At 43.9% G+C, this 17,344-nt stretch overlaps 3 protein-coding genes across 6 annotated transcripts in view; 1 reads left to right on the top strand and 2 right to left on the bottom strand.

Moving 5' to 3' along the window:
* LOC108165902 (uncharacterized) overlaps nt 1-1,121 on the bottom strand; it is a 3,153-nt gene extending 2,032 nt beyond the window's left edge. Inside the window, exon 1 of the mRNA XM_017303014.1 lies at nt 657-1,121. Within this exon, the coding sequence (XP_017158503.1) occupies nt 657-1,118 (462 nt within the window). The 5' untranslated portion in view covers nt 1,119-1,121. The remainder of the gene's footprint in view (nt 1-656) is intronic.
* Nucleotides 1,122-3,044: 1,923 nt separating this feature from the next.
* pgap2 (post-GPI attachment to proteins 2) lies at nt 3,045-7,499 on the top strand. Of its 2 annotated transcripts, XM_008401759.1 has the most exons (7): nt 3,045-3,561; nt 4,580-4,605; nt 4,822-4,996; nt 5,513-5,762; nt 5,847-5,953; nt 6,582-6,690; nt 6,762-7,499. In XM_008401759.1, exons 2-7 carry the CDS (start codon nt 4,601-4,603, stop codon nt 6,890-6,892), a joined length of 777 nt encoding a protein of 258 aa, XP_008399981.1. In that variant the 5' UTR covers nt 3,045-3,561; nt 4,580-4,600; the 3' UTR covers nt 6,893-7,499. The 2 variants fall into 2 exon arrangements, with proteins under 2 accessions (XP_008399981.1, XP_008399982.1); XM_008401760.2 differs by lacking the exon at nt 4,580-4,605 and having other exon boundaries at nt 3,048-3,561.
* The window catches only part of rhogb (ras homolog family member Gb), a 15,378-nt gene continuing 5,349 nt past the window's right edge, over nt 7,316-17,344 (bottom strand). The window contains exons 2-6 of one of the 3 annotated variants that reach the window (XM_008401757.1): nt 15,562-15,683; nt 14,095-14,211; nt 13,752-13,898; nt 11,371-11,541; nt 7,316-9,781 (exon numbers count right to left, since the gene is read on the bottom strand). In XM_008401757.1, the coding sequence (XP_008399979.1) occupies nt 9,506-9,781; nt 11,371-11,541; nt 13,752-13,880 (576 nt within the window). In that variant the 5' untranslated portion in view covers nt 13,881-13,898; nt 14,095-14,211; nt 15,562-15,683 and the 3' untranslated portion in view covers nt 7,316-9,505. Of the gene's footprint in view, nt 9,782-11,370; nt 11,542-13,751; nt 14,212-15,561; nt 15,684-17,344 lie in introns of all 3 variants that reach the window. The other 2 variants (XM_008401756.1, XM_008401755.1) reach the window with 2 other exon arrangements.

Consider the following 17,344-nt stretch of genomic DNA (forward strand, 5'->3'; position numbering starts at 1 on the left):
TTGTGTTGTCCTTGACTATTGTTTAAATTGGTTTGATGTTCCGAAACACTTAAGTGTGACAAACATGCAAAAAAACAGGAAATGAGGAAACACTTTTTCACACCACTGTAGATATGTGGACATATCTATGTCCACATGTGTATGTGGACATAGATATGTCCACATACACATGTCCACATAGTCATGTGGACATATCTATATCTATGTCATAGACATATCCACTCTATGTGGATATGTCCACTCTATGATATGTCCACATGTCCACTCTATGTGGATATGTCCACTCTATGATATGTCCACATATCCACATAGAGTGGATATGTCCACTCTATGTAGACATATCCACATAGAGTGGTTCACTGGAATAGTGAACCAAGTGGCTGGAATAGTGTAGAGCAGGGGTGTCCAAAGTCGGCCCTCAAGGGCCGGCGTCCTGCACGTTTTAGTTCTCTCCCTGGTGGTAGTAACAACCTTTTCAGCAGGTCAATGTTCCTCTTAGGCCTTCTAATGGGCCATCATTTGATCCAGGGATCCAGGGAGAGAACTAAATGCAAGATGCCGGCCCTTGAGGACAGACTTTGGGCACCACTGGTGTAGAGGAAATTGACTGGGTCTCATAGTTAAAGTGAGAAGTGTTTCCTGTGGAGATGTGCTACCTGGTGTCTGTAGGCATTCAGCACCTCCTGCAGGGGGAAGGTGAAGCGGAAGGAGCCCAGCCGGGACGTCTCCTTGAAGGCTGGAGACGTGGCAAACTTCCATAGGAACCTCTGCTGCTCAGGAGCCACCCTCTCCCGCTCTGACAAACTCTTTTCCAGGAGCCTCTTCTCTGCATTATTTATCTCGTCTTGTCCCACAGCCAGGCTCCACCATATCAGGGATCCTCCATTTAGAGGTCTGAAACCTCCATCCCCCCTGATCCCATGTAGCCCTAATTGTGTAGTTTCATGTTTCAGATGACTCACATGGAACTCTGGTTTGGGATATTCTGGGATGTTTGTTTTGTACAGGTAGTTACTGCTCAAACCAATTTTTAAACTTTCCGTTTTCAGATCTGTTAGGTTTAGGTGACGCCCCTTAAAATGTTCAGGGTATCTTCTCCTGTTCTGTCGTTTCTGCATCGTTCAATCCTGCAGAATGTAGATGAAAGATAAAGGAGATATTTTTGTCCACAAACTTTGGCCTGACATAGGACAGGCAGGTACACAGAACGCAGTAAAACTGTAAAACAGTCCACCATGTGACTGAAGCAAGATAATCATTATGATTTTCTTATTCCAGCTTTGTAAGGAACGTGAGGATCTACTTTATCTGACCAGCTAAACCAGTTTGACAGAATTCAGTGAGTTAATCAGCTCTGACCTGAAGAACAAGCTTGATAGCACTTGTTGCAGAATGATTAACTTACATTCTTTCTTTGCTCACCAGGTGTTACCTCCTCTATGTAGACTTAAATAGGTAGTGTTGAGACGCTTTACAAAGGTCGAGAAAGAGTTACATGACGTTAGCCAAAAGGCCCATAGTAAAGACTTACATTTTTGATTCTGTTAGACGCTAAAGCCCATTTCTCAGAAAACAGAAACTTATCAAGCCACAGAGACATGGTGTAATTTCAGGGAGTGTCTTCAGTCCATATAATCAGCTACCCTCCTCCTTCTCCTTAGATGCTGCACAGACGTTTTTAGAAACTCTTCTCGAATGTAATGGTAAAAGCATCTCCTTTCAGCGCTGAAAGTGAATAAAATAAGTAAAGTCTGAATGATTTTGTTGGCTGATTTTATGCTCCTTGTGTCAGTACAAATTTTGATTCATCAATTAGGATTTCCATTCTCAACAGTAGACAAACATATTTATGTCTTGCATTCTTGCTTGTTGCTTTCTGGTCTACAATACAAAAGCCTACATATGTATCGTAATCTTATTGAAAATGTGTCATAGAAGCCCAAACCGATACTCAACCATATAATTTTAGCCTGACCTGGCCCGAATTTCATTTCTGGTCAAGCTGTTGATCTTAATTCTAGAAAATTATACAACTCTTATGTGTTACTTTCTGGGTAGAATTTGGTGTGTTAAATGTACAAGGAAATACATTCTGACCAACATACTGATCAATAAGAGTAATAAGAAAAAATATATTTGAAAAAAGATTCGAAATAACTAGTACGTAATAAAGGATGCTCAGGTAACTTACGTGTTCAGAGCTCCGGGGAAACAGAGAAAAGATGCTGCTGATGGCCAATCCAGTTCAGATCTGAGTCGGTCCGTCAGTTTGAGCTGCTTACAGGCTCTACTAGTCCAAGCAAACCTCCCTACCAAACGCTAAGCCCCTCCTCCGACTTTTCAGTTTCACTTCTGAGGAAAACAAAACTTGTATGTCAGGGTTGGGAGAGGGAGCCTGGGTTGGATAATGAGTACAGAACGTTGCCAAATGGTGGCGGAGGCTGGGCCCTTCAACTTATGGGCCCAGCCTCCTCCGGACCTCCACCGGTCCGACCGGACGGTTTGTAGTTTACGGACGGTTATAGATAATAATAACTGACTAAATCCACAAAATAAACAAAACAAGTAAGCAAAATATAATTATGAAGTTTCATTGAGTCATAACAACAGATATTAAAACCTCCTCAAGAAGTAAAACTGTAGTAAACATGTAATAAAACCAACCATCGCTGGATCAGAGGGTTAATGATCTATCAGGAGAGGCTCGTTAACATGACAGCAGCAGCAGGTTAATGAGCCTCGAGGGTTTCAAACCAGCAACCAACTTTATCTGCCCCATACAGGTGAGCTTACCTGCAGGAACTTCAGCTCCACGGGTTCTGCAGAACGTTTTGCTTCGCGCTGCCGCCTTTGAGGATCAGCTGGTTCTCTACGTAAAGCTGACGTCACACATACCAAACTTCCACGTACACTCGCAGTGGCGTCTCCACCCATTAGATCATGACTCATCCTTTGTGCTATTGGGAAACTTCTCCAGATATTAAGAGTTAACGACCATGAGGTTCCAGAATGAGAACTGGACCGGACCGGACTGTGCCCATGTAGAAACTGAGGAACTTCCGTCCTATGATTACCTTTATTTGTTTTGTTTGTCATGTAGTCCACACGTTTTACCAGTTGGTGGCGGTAATGCTTCCTTCAGTTATTTGCCAACCACCAATATGATAAAGAAGAAGAACGAGATAGAATCGGAAATCAGTTCACGTAGCTCACGAAAGAAAACGGAGCGGTTTGTTTGGGTCAGAACAATTAACCTTTGACCCATAGAATAATCTAAAGCGTYYCTGTGACTCTGGGTTGATCAGAAGGACCTTAGAGTTGAGAGTTCAACCACCGAGGAGCCGCTGAGCAACTCAAACTGGACCAAAGTTCAGAGCTAATTTTAGCCGCGGAGCTAACCTGGGCTAACGGGGGATCAATGGGAACTAGGCGGAGCAGCTGACCGAACCGGGCTGGACCGGACCAGACCGGATCGGACCCCTGTGAAGGTCAGACCTGTTGAAAGCGGACMGGAGAACTGATGATCGGCTGCTGACGTCAGCACAGTACACACCTGGACAGGTAACTCTGGAGTCAGACAGCAGCAGCCGTAACCGCAGGTTACAAACATGTTCGGTAAAGTTCTGTTCATCTGGACGGGTTAAATATCTGGACCCGCTTAGCKGRTTAAAAGTTGCTCAGAACGTAAAGGTTCTGACCCAAAATCATGAAAACGCTCARTTTCATAACTATCAATAGATGACGTCAGGAAAGGTTTAACAGGTGAGTTTCTGAGTTGAAACATTTCAGAAACTCCTTCAGGTAAATTATAATGAACTAAAATCATAGAATCAATATTTAGATCTGAACTGTTTATTCACATATGATAAAGTTTTTACACCCACTCAAATKTATTCTTAATTTACACTCCAGAAAATACATTTTCAAGTAATTTACTAGTTTTCTCTAAAATAATTGATGCAAACCAACATTAAGCCATGAACCAGCTGTGATTAAGTCAAGTCCTTAAACGAACARAACCCGTCTCACAACACGAAGCAGGCTAAACAAAAAAATAATTCAGCTGCATCTATCAGTCTGAAAAGGGCTGTAACACTAGTGGTCTAGTCAAAGTCCAGACTTAATTCTGATGTAAAAAACCTGCAATGAGTCCGAATCAAATCAGTTCAGTAAGTGAGAGGGTCAAAGGTCATTCACAGTCAGTTTGTAGGTTCATGGGYTGAATGCTTCTTCACATTCATTTTTAACATAATKAATAAAATATTATTTAAAACATTTATTTTGTTTTAGTTTTATGATCTGAAACGTTTAAAAAATGCAACAGGGGGTGTGAATACTTTCCACTGCTCCGGAACCAGAACCTCAGTCAATGAGGTTCTGTTTGCATCATCGGAACAATCAGCCAATCACARCTGGGATTCTGTTCATCCAGGAAGTCTGAGCTGGCTGATTATCAGAACCTGAACAGGTCAGAGGAGTTCCAGAACACGGCTCTGGTTCTGGTCATGACCCGAACTGTTTCTGAATCCTGTCTGGTTCTGGTTCTGAATGTGTGTTTGTGCTGTTTCTAACCCTGCAGTCCGAAGGTTCTGAAGGAGACATGAAGTGAGTTYTGATGAATGTTGGCGGTAGAAACCCAGTGGTTCTGTGCTAGGTGTAGAGCTGGTGGTTCTGCTCCGTTCCTTGTAGTCAGTGTAATGGACCATTGTAGAAGAACTCTCTGGGAGACGGGTTGGTCCGATCCAGGACGTCTGAACTGGTTCTGCTTCCTGCGATTGGGTCAGGTTCTGGACCTAATGTCTGGTTCTGTGTTTGATCCAGGATGCTCCAGGGCCTATTGAGCAACCTGGACAGGGACCGGGACCGGCCTCTGATCCGGGTCCAGTTCACCAGCTTCGCCGTGGCAACGGTTCTCCTACCTCTGTYGGGTCTGCTGGCCTGCCTGYTCACCTCGCTGATGTACCACTATGAGGATTCCACCTACACACACTGCCAGGTGAGCCGGGCCGGTTCTGACCAGATCACCGGATCAGACCTTCAACTGGAAACTTTTACATCTGTGATCCAGTTGGATCTCCTAACCGGTTCCAGAACCAGGACGGAAGTAGAAGCAGGATCCACTCCTGGACCAGAACCTTCATCACATCTCCATTACGTTCTGACTCACTGAGGCTAAATGCTAGCTAGCTTCTAATAAACACTAGTTAATAAAATAAACTAGCTAGTAATAAACTAGCTAATAAACACTAGCTGGGTAGTTAGGAATGTGCTATTTAAGAGAAGCTAATACTAAAGCATGACACCAACATGGTGTTTAGCAAAAGCTAATGCTAAAGCGCTACACCAATTTGCTATTTGAAGGTTATTCAGTGACCTAGTCCAAGTTTGGACTGATATCTGACAGACACTGCAGCTGGAAACACTCCAGTGAGTCTAGGCTAAACCAGTTCAGCTGAGGGGGTCAAAGGTCATCCACAGGGTGTTAGAGACCTGTCCCCTGCTGTCTGTCCAGGTGTCCAACTACCTGCCGTCCATCAGCTCGGCCATCAGCCGCGAACCGGAGATCTACATCTGGCGCAGTTGCGTGGGTCTGCACTCGGCGCCGCGCTACCTGGTGACCGTGGCCTACTTCAACTTCTACCGCGGCCGCTTCAGCGCCAGGCTGCCAGAGCTGCTGCTGAGCGGCCTGGCGCTGGTCAGCAGCCTGGCCGAGAACACGGGCCTGCTGCTGCTCACCTACGTGGCCTCCACCGAATTCTACAGTGAGTCAGCAGGCGGGGGCGGGGGCGGGGGCGGAGCCTCTCGCCGCGTGTCGCTCTGACTCTAACCTTCTTCTGTGTCTCCAGAGATTCATAAATACTCCTTCATCATGTTCATCAGCTGCTCCCTGCTGCACATGCTCATCACCTGCAGGTTGTGGTTYGTCATCAAGAGGCACTACGTCAATCCTGAGGTAACCAGACCCGACCCAAGTTCTACCAACATTTAACATCTCAGTTTAATATTCAGCTCCTTCATAAATCATCTTAGTTATAGTTATTGGGCCGAAGCTAATGCTAGGGCCACCAACATGAAGCTGAAGCTAATGGTTAAGAATGTAAATTAAAAGAAAATTATAGCTTCAAATGAGATCGGTATTCGAGGGTTGTAATCTCTCTAAGGCAGATATAGTTTGAATACCTTTAGCTAAGGCTAAATACTGTGTTGGTGTGACGCTTTAGCRCTAGCTTATGCTAACTAAATTGTTGCTATAGCGCTTTAGCAATGGCTCCCACTAAATACCATGTTGGTAGAGCTCTTTAGCATTAGGTTATGTTAAATACCAGGTTGGTATAGAGCTTTAGCATTAGCAGACCTAATATTTATGATTATTGCTTTAGCGTTAGCACAGCTACCTTTTCCCACCACTTCCTTTGCTCCTGTGTGATCAGAGACTTGCAGCCACTTCCTGTTTCTAAACGACTGCAGTAATTTCTGGTTTGGTCCAGAAATTAACCGATTAATTGGTAATAAATGTTTCTGAAGCKGGAGAACGGGTCAGAACCTCCTTCACCTCTTGGTTTCTTCCATTTCTGGTTCAGGAGAAAACATCCTTCCTCTGGAAAGYCCGCATCTTCCTGTTCAACATCAGCTGCTGCGCCGCCGCCGCGTACTTCTTCAGACGCCACAACAAGTACTGTGAGGCGGGAGGTGAGTGGCTTGTTGTCACGGCAACGCTGCCRCTACAATCTGCACGTTTTCACTGTGTCTCCGTCCTGCAGTCTACACGCTGTTCGCCGCCTTCGAGTACCTGGTGGTGTTCTCCAACATGGCGTTCCACATGACGGCCTTCTGGGACTTCGGGAGCGCTCAGGTGATGGTCGCCACGCTGCCGGAGGACAAGCGGTACTGACGGGGACAGGACCGGTTCTGATCCACAGGACCAGAGCCGACCGGTCAGTCCCACAGGGAATGGACCAAAACTTCAGACGGAACCGCCGGACCAGATGGTGGGAGCACTAAACTAAAACCCTTCAGGATGTTCTGTTACAGGGTTCTACTGATTCCACTGGATTCCTGGCCCAGATCCTCCGCCTCGGTTCTGAACTATTGGACTTTCATTCAGGAACAGAACTGTTTTTAATAAAAACCTAAACTTCAGACCGGTTTGCTGTCTGCACTGGGTTGCCATGGTGACGGAGGCGGGTCCTGGTGCCGCTGGCCGAGTGGGTCGGTACCRGCTCCAGCGTCTMCATCACGAARAGCTTCAGCTGGACCTGATGAAACCCAGTCGACCAGAACCAGCGGTTGTCATGGTGACCCACATCATCTCATATTCTGGATCATGAAGGTTGCACCAAAGATTTTCCTTCCACCTAATTTTCTACTATSATGTCTGGACACAGCACAGAGCTACAGATGAAGTTTTCAGATTCTCTAAACTTTTCATCAAGAAACAAACATTTTAGACATTTCCTGGATTCTCAGGATTCACTGAAATAAAGTTTTAACGAAGCCGAGCCGCCTCACTCTTTCTGTCCACAGGTCTGCAGGGGGCGCCGCTGCATCAAACAGAGACAGCTGTCCCTCCCTGACAACATTTAACTGAGACACAACAGGTTTGGTTCACCTGAGTGATGTCACCAGGCCCTCATCCAATCACATCCCAGCCGATAAAACTTCACAGGCACTGCCATATGCAGCTCTGGTTTCCATGGAGACCATCCTGTTAACTGGATGCTATGACTGGAGGCAACCTTTGACCCCCAGCTCCAGGAACTAATCACAAGGGGCCTGTATGATTTGATGAAACCATGAAGGAGTCCTTTCATTGTTTTGGGGAAGTCGTTTCTCCACAGGTTAATTATTGATCCTCCCMCCAGCAGCCAATCAGAGGCTGATCTCTGGTCACCTCCCCCCAGCAGCCAATCAGAGGCTGTTCTCAGGTCAGCTCTCAGTGAAGCCTCAGCTGCTTTTCGGGAAGCGTCTGAATGGTAATGAAGTTTCTTGTTACCGTAAAGCAGCTGTTTCTTCTGAAAAATGATGTCTAACTTTAGATCACGGTTTTGCGGAAGCAGCTGCAGCTTTTTATAATCATAAAAGAGGAACCAGAGTCCGGTCTGATTGGACAGCCCGGTTCTTGGTTCACAGGCTGGATTGGTTCTTATGCTTCCTGAACCAACCCAGAACCTGATGGGGCTGCACCATGTGACAGGAAACGGCTTCATTATCTTCTATCTGGTGTTGAATCACTTCCTCTGCAGCGACCAAACCCAGAACCCACATCACCACCCCACCATCACCGTGCTTTACAGCTGTTGGTGCTGCTTATTTCTATCATGGTCCAACATGTCCTCTCTCAGGGATACTGTCCCATAAGTCTGATCCTTSAGCTTTACTGACCACAGTCCTGCTGCCATCTTCTTTCTAGAAGAGGCTAGCTAAGGGCTAACTGTGTTAGCTGTTCGCTAGGAAGAAATCATTGAAATAAAGAGCAGGAGACGATCAATATGAAACYTGTTTTTATTGTACTTTCCACTTAAATAAAATAATGTAAATTACTTCAATAAAAACAAATTATCAATAAATTTAACAGAAGATGGAAGCAAACGAAGCTAAAGTGGTTTAGCTGGTTTAGCAGCTTAGCTAAAAAAAAAAACCTGCAGAAACATTTAGTTTGAAATCAGATGTTTTCATTTAAATAGTTTGGATATTTAACAGAACTTGTGTTAGCAGGTTCTGTTTAATAACTACAACTGGTTATCCTGATTGTGGTTTAGATGCTAGTTAGCATTTAGCTTCTTCGCTAACCTTTTGGCTTCAGATGTTTAAAATGTTGCAGTTGCTGCATTCCTGCTCTCGGGTGGCTCATTGGAAAAATCAGGTTTATTATTTTTGTATTATGTTTAAATTGCTGTTTTTAGTCCAGATTTGTTTTTGCTATTTATTAATTTCCCTCCAGAATCGGCAGCTGAAGCAGAAACGCATCTTGTTGTTGTTTACAGTCTGATTAAACTAAATGTTTCCCAGCGTTTGTAAGGGTCTCGGTGTGAGTGACACAGAGCAAACAGGGTTAGATTATTGCATTTTCATCAGAGCCATCATCATGTAAACAGTGTTTCTGCAGTTAAATTCTCAGTTTAGTCACCAAACCTGTTCCTGGAGCCGGACTCCACCAGAGCCACTGGTTTTACTGGTGCGTTACTGGTTCATGAATGCCTCAGCAGAACTAAGATGTCTTCAGGTCCATCTGAACCTGAAGCTGATTGTCGGGAAGATTTTGGACCATTTTGCTGAAATTTGAGTTTGTAGAAGACCTCAGACATCCTGCACATGCTCAGACGGCTCTGGTTGAGTCTGAACCAATCACAGCAGAGCTACACATTCAACCCACAGCCAGTCAATTTGCATCACAAGTTCTGGAAAACCTTTAATCTCTGTCTTAAATTGCGTTTTTGTCTAATTAAAGGGTAAAAATCTAATGAAATGAGAGGAAAAAGGTTGAAACATTTCTCAGAGCAGACTCTCAGAGCAGGACGCAGTGCCTCTTGCTGACGGTGGGCTGCGGGTTCAGGTAGGACCTCACCGCCTCGGCGAACACCTCCTTGATGCCGTCCTGGTTCAGCGCCGAGCACTCCAAGTAGCGGACTGCCTGGATCTGCTTGGCCAGGTTCAGGCCCTGCTGGTGGGTGATGGGCRCCTGGTTCTGCTCCTTCAGCTTCTTCTGGATCTCTGTGTCRTTCCGGAGGTCGCTCTTTGTGCCGACCAGCAGGATSGGAACGCTGGGACAATGGTGGAAAACCTGCAGAGGAGACCAGAGTCACGGTTTGTACAGGAACGCCGCTGGACATAAAGCTGCTCAGGAGGTCAAGATAAAGTCGAGATCCTGTGAAAAAGATTAGATTTCTTAGCTACTGTCATCTCAATCGGGGCCTTTTCTCTAATCTAGCCGAATCTGCTTTAATCCAACTTCAGTCTCAGTTTGAATSCATATGTGAACGCCAAGCAGAGACCGCTCCAAAAGCAGGAAGTGGACTACGRTGCAGGGCATTCTGGGTAAATACAACCAGAGCTAACGTGTTAGYCTAGCGCTAGCAGGAGAAATGACTCRTAGTTTTTAGCCAAAGACTAAAGCGAAATCCTCCAACCGCTAAAATYTGACACCTCCATTTTTGTTTCCTTTTGGTGAGGAAGGAAGTAACACTCATTGTCTTCAGAGGTTATTGTGTCATTTCCTTCAGTGGYTCTTGGTGCAGCGCCCCCACAGGTGAGGAGGGGAACAGGTTGCTCAAAGGGTTTGGTTGGTTTGACTCAGAACAGAAAGAAAGAGAACCACAGCAGCTGGGGATGGAGCATATGAACTTTTGAACCCAATAGAAACGGGTCTACCGGACTATCAAGGAGGAAAACACCTCAAATCYGGTCCTGGATTCGGTCTAAGGAGAATCACGATGCTGATCTAAACACCTCCTGGTCTTTGCCTCAGACTGCACCAGGTCCTGACCAAGTTGAACAGCCACCCTARCAAGTCACGCATCCTCATCACACACCCTGAGGGGCTCGTAGCCATGACGACGCCTTAATGACCAACCAGACACATTTCCACTATCATCTCAAAACAGAAGTGTTGTCCATTCTTTGAACCCTCAATGACCTTYCAGGTCCTTATACAACAACAGAGGAGCTCTAAATACGACTTGAAGACCCTTAGAGAAACTGCCTCCTGGATGGGGTTACTGGGGCCAGTCCACCTTGGTCCTCCAGCTGAAGATCCTCTACAAAAAGATTTACATTTAAATGTGGCCRAAACGGTCTTAGGGTCGATCAGGCCAGACAAGCAGGCCGGACGTTTAACGTCTTTGGTACGGCAAAGTATTTGATACGACATACCGAATTAAAAAGTCCAAAAGGACAATGACTGACCCAATGCCTGAATGGACGTTTGGTGTTTGGACAGTCTGAGCAAACTAAAGTGGTCTTGATCAGCAGTTTTCCAGGTTTCAAGAAAGTCTTTCTTTGGAATTTCCTCTTTTTCAGCTCAGCATTCATACTTCTAYATGTACAAAGGAACAGATCTGACCTTTGAACCTTGCTGGCAAGGTTCAAAGGTCCACTCCACTTGTAATCTAGACTTCAAAGCAGCTAAAGTCAGCCAAGAAAAGACCTCCAGACAACCTGGAGAAGGTTCTCCAGGTTGTCTAGAATAAGGACAGTATGAACCCTACTGGACCCCAGTCAGCTGTAACTGGACCCATCCAACCCAGAACCACAGTTYTTCTGACAGTTCTGGATGGAGTGAGCATCATTAGAACCTCAACCCAGTAACKTCCTGGATTCTCCTGAACAACATCATGCGCTGTAACTGTGTTGGGGGAATGTGTGACCTCTSACCTCTGGGTGCCACTTGTGCTTGACGTTCTCGTAGGAGGCAGGGCTTGAGATAGAGAAGCAGATGACGAAGACGTTGGTCTGCGGGTARGACAGCGTCCTCAGCCGGTCGTACTCCTCCTGCCCCGCCGTGTCCCACAGGTTCAGACTGATGACCCGTCCGTCCACCGTCACCTGAACGCACCACAGGTAAAGACACAGGYTCATGAACACCTCACTCAAACTCTGACACAGTGATTGGCTCTCAGGACTGGTCGGAGAGCTCTGATTGTCTGGTTCAAACCTTACAGGAGTCGAAGCTTCATGCTAGCAGCAGAAATGTTTCAGTGAACTGTTCTGATGAGGGAACTGGAGCCTGTGCAGCGCTTCACACTACATTCACGCCTTCAACCATTTACATGTTCACACACTCATGCTGTGTGACATTCACTGCGCTGCACTTTTACACATTTTTCGTAACACCTTTTATTGCAAATTTTATTAAATTATTCGGTAACACTTTATTTGAAGGGGGGTGAATAAGACTGACATGACACTGTCATAAACATGACATAACACCTGTCATGAACATGAATAAGCCTTCATGAATATTTATGACTGTTGTCATAAAGCGCCATTCGGTAAATTATGACATTTTAATACAAAGTTGACATTATTCAAAATGTCTATGTTATGACAACTTGACATTAACCAAGAAATCATTACTGATATAAATTTGTTCTAAAAGTATTACTGATTGCACTTTAAAAATTAGGTAACTTTATGTTATTAAAGGTAACATAAATGTTTATGAAAGTGTCATGACAGTCTTATTCACCCCCCTTCAAATAAAGTGTTACCAATTATTCAGTTTCTTCTAAAATCTACACAGATAGTTTCTGTGAAAATCTTTCTGGTGYAGCATTGACATTAGCATGCTAACTCCTCAGGTCGAATGTTCTTCATATTTCCCATCAGTCGCTTCAATTTCATAGGAATTTTTCAAGATGGCAGCAGTTTTTGAGTCTTTTAAGCCAGTTATTGCTATAAAATGTTCCTCATTGTCATGATTTGGATGAATTTTATGTCACATCATGTGTTTGTTCATCCTGTTCATTGAAGTAACAATATGTAGCGGAATCAGAAACTGAGGAGTTTGCTGTTAGTCTTAATGGTTAGCATTAGCTTCTGGTAATGTTTGATGTGCTTAGCAGTTTAGCATTAGGCTCCACAAAGTTTTTTTGCATGTGTTTAGTGGCTTAGCTATAGCTTCTGCTTATAGTTTTGTGTTTAGCATTAGCTTTCCTTAATTTTTTATGYGATTAGCAAGTTAGAATTAGCTTTCTTTACTTTTGTAGGTGTTTAGTAGCTTAGTTTTAGCTTCTGCTAATTTTGTATGTGCTTAGCGGTTTAGCATTAACTTCCAGTATATTTTGTTAGCAATCTAGAATTAGCTTCCTCTACTTTTTTATATCCACTTGGTGGTTTACCATTAGCTTTTGATAACATTTTATTTATTTAGAGGTTTAATGTTAGCTAGCTGCTAATTTTTTAATGAGTTTTGTTGGTTAGCATTAGCTTCTGCTAGGATTCTTGTTTAGTAGTGGTAATTTGAAGCTAACATTTTGGTTAGCCGTGTCCACCACTAGCAGCAACTTCTTCTGATTTTAGTGCAAACATATATTCTCCTTCGCAACAATGGTGGCCATTTTGAAAAATGTGCACCATTAAAATAAAAACACAAGCTCAAGAAAATATGATTTCTCTGGTTGAAAATATGCATGATTTGATACCATACATGTTCCTGTAATTGGTGATTTTCCATGACGTGAATGTGATTTAATTTGGTTTTCTGTTTTCAGTCACAGTCTAAAACTTTTAGACTAAAAGCACTAATGGGCTTTTAGTGAAGAATTTTGAGGAAAATGATTGTTTTTATTATAATTAATGAGGAATAAGGCTGAAACATGAATGTGAAAAAGTGAGGTGGTGTGAGTAATTTCTGGATGGACATTTTGTACTTTTGGAGGATCTGGAGTACCCAGAGAGAATCGCTGCATCCACAGGGAGAACATGCCGAGAGGCCTAAACAGGGACCTTGTTGCTGTGAGGGATTCTGTCAGATCATTGCAGACAGCTCCCCCTGCTGTCCAAACAGAGGCTCCCGTGTTTATTGTTAATTTTTATTACTTTACTGTTTTTATCTGACAGCTTCACTCAGAGTCTCAGTAGTTTTTCCTGCAGGACAGAGAAAGTTTGATCAGCTGCCTGGTCCAGTGCCTGCAGCCAGCATGACTCATGATAGCTTCCAGATGTTTTCCAGATGCCTCTGGCTCTCACTCCGCCTTGACTCTCTGATGCGTCTTGAACACACCGGCTGAGCTGCGGTGCGTTCAGGGACCCACCTGGCTGCTGTAGTTGTCGAACACGGTGGGGATGTACTCTTTGGGGAACGCTCCGGTGGTGTAGGAGATGAGCAGGCAGGTCTTCCCCACGGCGCCGTCGCCAACGACGACACACTTCACGGTCTGCATGATAGCGTYGTCAGAAACCTACACACACAGCAGGAGGGGCTCAGAGGATTCACACATCACCTTCTGCTGCTTCACTCTGCTCGCCGTTATTTTTATCACTTCTTTTTTTATGCAGAGATCTTTGTCAGCAGGTCAATCGACCTCCAGCGGCTTTGAGCCTTTTCTCTGCTTCACATCTGGTTTCCCCTTCCTTCTACCTGTAGGAGCGTCTCACCTGTGGAGTTAGCTAGCGTCTGCTGTAGCTCCTTTACAGCAGAGAGGTCAAACTCCAGACCGCTACAGCTTCTGACCTGCAGATTCGAAATGCATCGAAATGCTGGAGGACGGGACGCTGTTTGTAAAGATAACAGATAAACTTAACAGCAATGACATGAGTTATTTGGCCTGTTTAAGAGAAAAACAATGTTTTATTTGTCAAGTCATATTTTCACAATGATACTCATTTATAGATGTCAAACTAAGCATTTAGTTAGCAAGCTAAACATTAAGTTAACCAACCAAACTTTGGCTCCAAGCTAGTTATTTATATTTGAGCTAATATGCACCTGATAAATGTTTAGCTAACTATCTAAAATATGTAACATGCTAACTAAATATTTAGCTAGCTTAGAGCTAAACTCTTAATTAATATGTATCTTATWCATATTTAGAAAATGATTTAAAATAACGAACTGTTTAAATAGCTAGGTAGCTAGCTATTCAGCTAGTCAGCTAAATATTTAGTAAACTAAATGGTTTCAATAGTTCACTAAACTAAAAACTATTTTAGTAGTTATAAATATTTATCMATTTAAAATGTGCTAAATAGAACTATTTAGCATTCAACTGTTTTACTATTTAACTTTAGCTATTTTTTAGCTATTTATTAGCTAAATATCTAGCTAATATGCTAATTGAGTTGCCAGTAAGCTGAATTGGATGATGAAAATAGAAGCTGTGTTTTGTGAACTTCTATAAACTGAATCCTTTAGTGCTGATGAATTACTGTTGCTGTATTAAAATAGCTCATCCTTTTGTTTTAAGCTGAAATGTTGAGCAACAAAAGAGGAAATGAAACGTTGGTAAAGAGGTGACTCGCTAGCAGAAGTTTATAAAGAGGTTTGCAAGATCTAATTTTATTTTAATCGTCCACTTCTGCTTTTTACCTATATTATATTACCCAAATGTCTCTGAKCTGCATATTTAGCTTCAATTGTAATATTTAGCTTGCTAACTGAATACTTAGCTCAAAGCTAAATATGAAGCTTTTTTGTGTGAAGCTCAATATTTAAATAGTTAGCTTGAATGTGTGACATTTATGATGAATGAATAATATGGTGAAAATATGACTTTGTAAAATGATCCCAAGCTAAAGAAATTACATTTTTTACAGTGTAACTGTAGAAATGTGTCCCTACAGTAGAGCAGGAGCTTCGATTGGCTGGGGAGCCTGATTCGGTGTGTAATGGTCTCTAATTTGTCCCGGAGCCTGATTCAGAGTGTAATGGTCTCTGATTAGCCCCAGAGCGAGTGCAGTGGTCTCTGATTGGCCCCGGAGCCTGATTCAGAGTGTAGTGGTCTCTGATTGGCTGGGGAGCCTGATTTGGCGTGTAGTGGTCTCTGTCATGGAGAACTGCAGGTTCTCCATGTTGACTCCATCAGAATGTTGGAGTGACTGGATTTTCTGATCGGCCATGTTTACCTTCAGACACTCGTCTCAGTGGAGTCTGGTTGTTCCTCTGCAGGAGGTTCCTCGGTCTTAGATGCTTCAGATTCCTCGGTTGGACACAGTTCGCTCAGAAACACATGGCGGCCATGTTGCCCCTGGGGGCGGAGGGAAGGGGTGTTATTTGTGTTTATGGAAATGATCTGCAGAGGAAACGTCTCTAAACAAAGCAGAGATGTTATCCTGATCCCCACACACACATTTGCATAGAGCTGGTGTATATATAACAGTTTTATAGCCACACACACACGCACACGCATACATACACACACAAACACACTGCGGTGTGTCGTCAGGACGACAGGAACCGGTCTGACTGACAGGTCCATTGTTTCTGTCCRACCCGTTTCTCCTTCAGGGTCCATAAACTCAGAGTTCTGCTTTAGGGTCCAGAACATCCTGTTGGGTGTTTGAGTCCAGGTGTTTGGCCCAATCAGAACCAATCAGAACCAAGCGCTAGACTGACATCAGGTGAAGTTCTGATCTGACTGCATGAGAGCTGAGCAGAACCTGATCAGAGGTCAGAGGTCAGCGACCTTTCCAGCCCTGGCAGCCATTTTGTTTTCAATCCAGATGTTCAAAACAGAATTTAAACMAAAAAAAAAACTAAATGTTATCAGCATCAAACGTTTCCATTAAAGGCAATGAATAAGTTTCCTATGACGGAAACGTCAAATAAAAAACTTTTTAAAAACCCGACGTATTTCACAACCTAAAGACGAAATAAAAAATAACTTTATGAAAACATTCAGCAGCTTCATAATAGATGTAGTGGAGGTCAGGGGTCAGGTATGGTTTTACTAAGCTCTCTGTTTTTATGCCCTTTAACCTGTTTAAGGTTTTCCTTCCACCAAACCTCCCGGCTGTGTTTGTGAAGCAGCCGATGGAGACGCTTTCTGTCTGAACAAACAGAAACTGCTGATGAGAGTTTTCTAGAAATAGCGGCGACTGATGAACACGTTCTGACTTCCTGTTTCAGGTGGAACCGAAAGCTGAATGCAAGAGCGGCTGAATGAAGCCGTCCTCAGAGGTCAAAGGTCACAGAACAAAGGCGCCCCGTTTCAGACCAGATCAGGTCTGGGTCACGGCTTCAGGAGTTTCTCTGTGACCTTCCTGTTGACCTTCATGGATGAAGAGTAGAAGCTCAGAAACAAATTAACTGGGTTAATTTGCTAGCTATTTAAACAGTCCATAACAGTCCGGCCCGATGCGACGCCATGCGATAGAACAGATCAGATAGTTCAGTGGAAGGAAAACATTTCATTTTCTGGTTTATTTTAACCTGTAAAACTGAAAAGTCTGGAGTGCATCTGTACCAACCCGCCTGAGATCATCAGTGTTGAAGCCTTCCCACAAATTAGGTCTGGACTTTGACTAGGCCAGCTAAATCTTCTCATAACATTCAGGAGTTGAACCTCCACCCAAACTGGTTTTCCTCACAGCATGGGGATGATGGATCGTGTTTAACTGGGAAGCTGAGGCCTGGTTCTGGTCTAGTTCTGGTCCTCTGGTGAAGAGGAAGTGCAGACGTCGTTTCCAGTCAGTCTGGTTTGTGACAGAAATAATCAGTTCAGATTCTGGTTCCGGTCCTGTTTGCTKGRTGAAAAATAAAATCTCTTGCTGATATTTCCCCTCAGCTGCTGTGGCGTTTTCAGATCAGACCCAAACCAACTGAAACCAGAACCGCAGAGGAAGAGTCGGGCCGACAGACGGATGAAAAGAGGAAGAGGCGACCACGGCTCCAGAAACAGAATGCTGC

The sequence above is a fragment of the Poecilia reticulata genome, unplaced genomic scaffold (assembly GCF_000633615.1).
Source record: "Poecilia reticulata strain Guanapo unplaced genomic scaffold, Guppy_female_1.0+MT scaffold_131, whole genome shotgun sequence".
Lineage (NCBI taxonomy): Eukaryota > Metazoa > Chordata > Actinopteri > Cyprinodontiformes > Poeciliidae > Poecilia > Poecilia reticulata.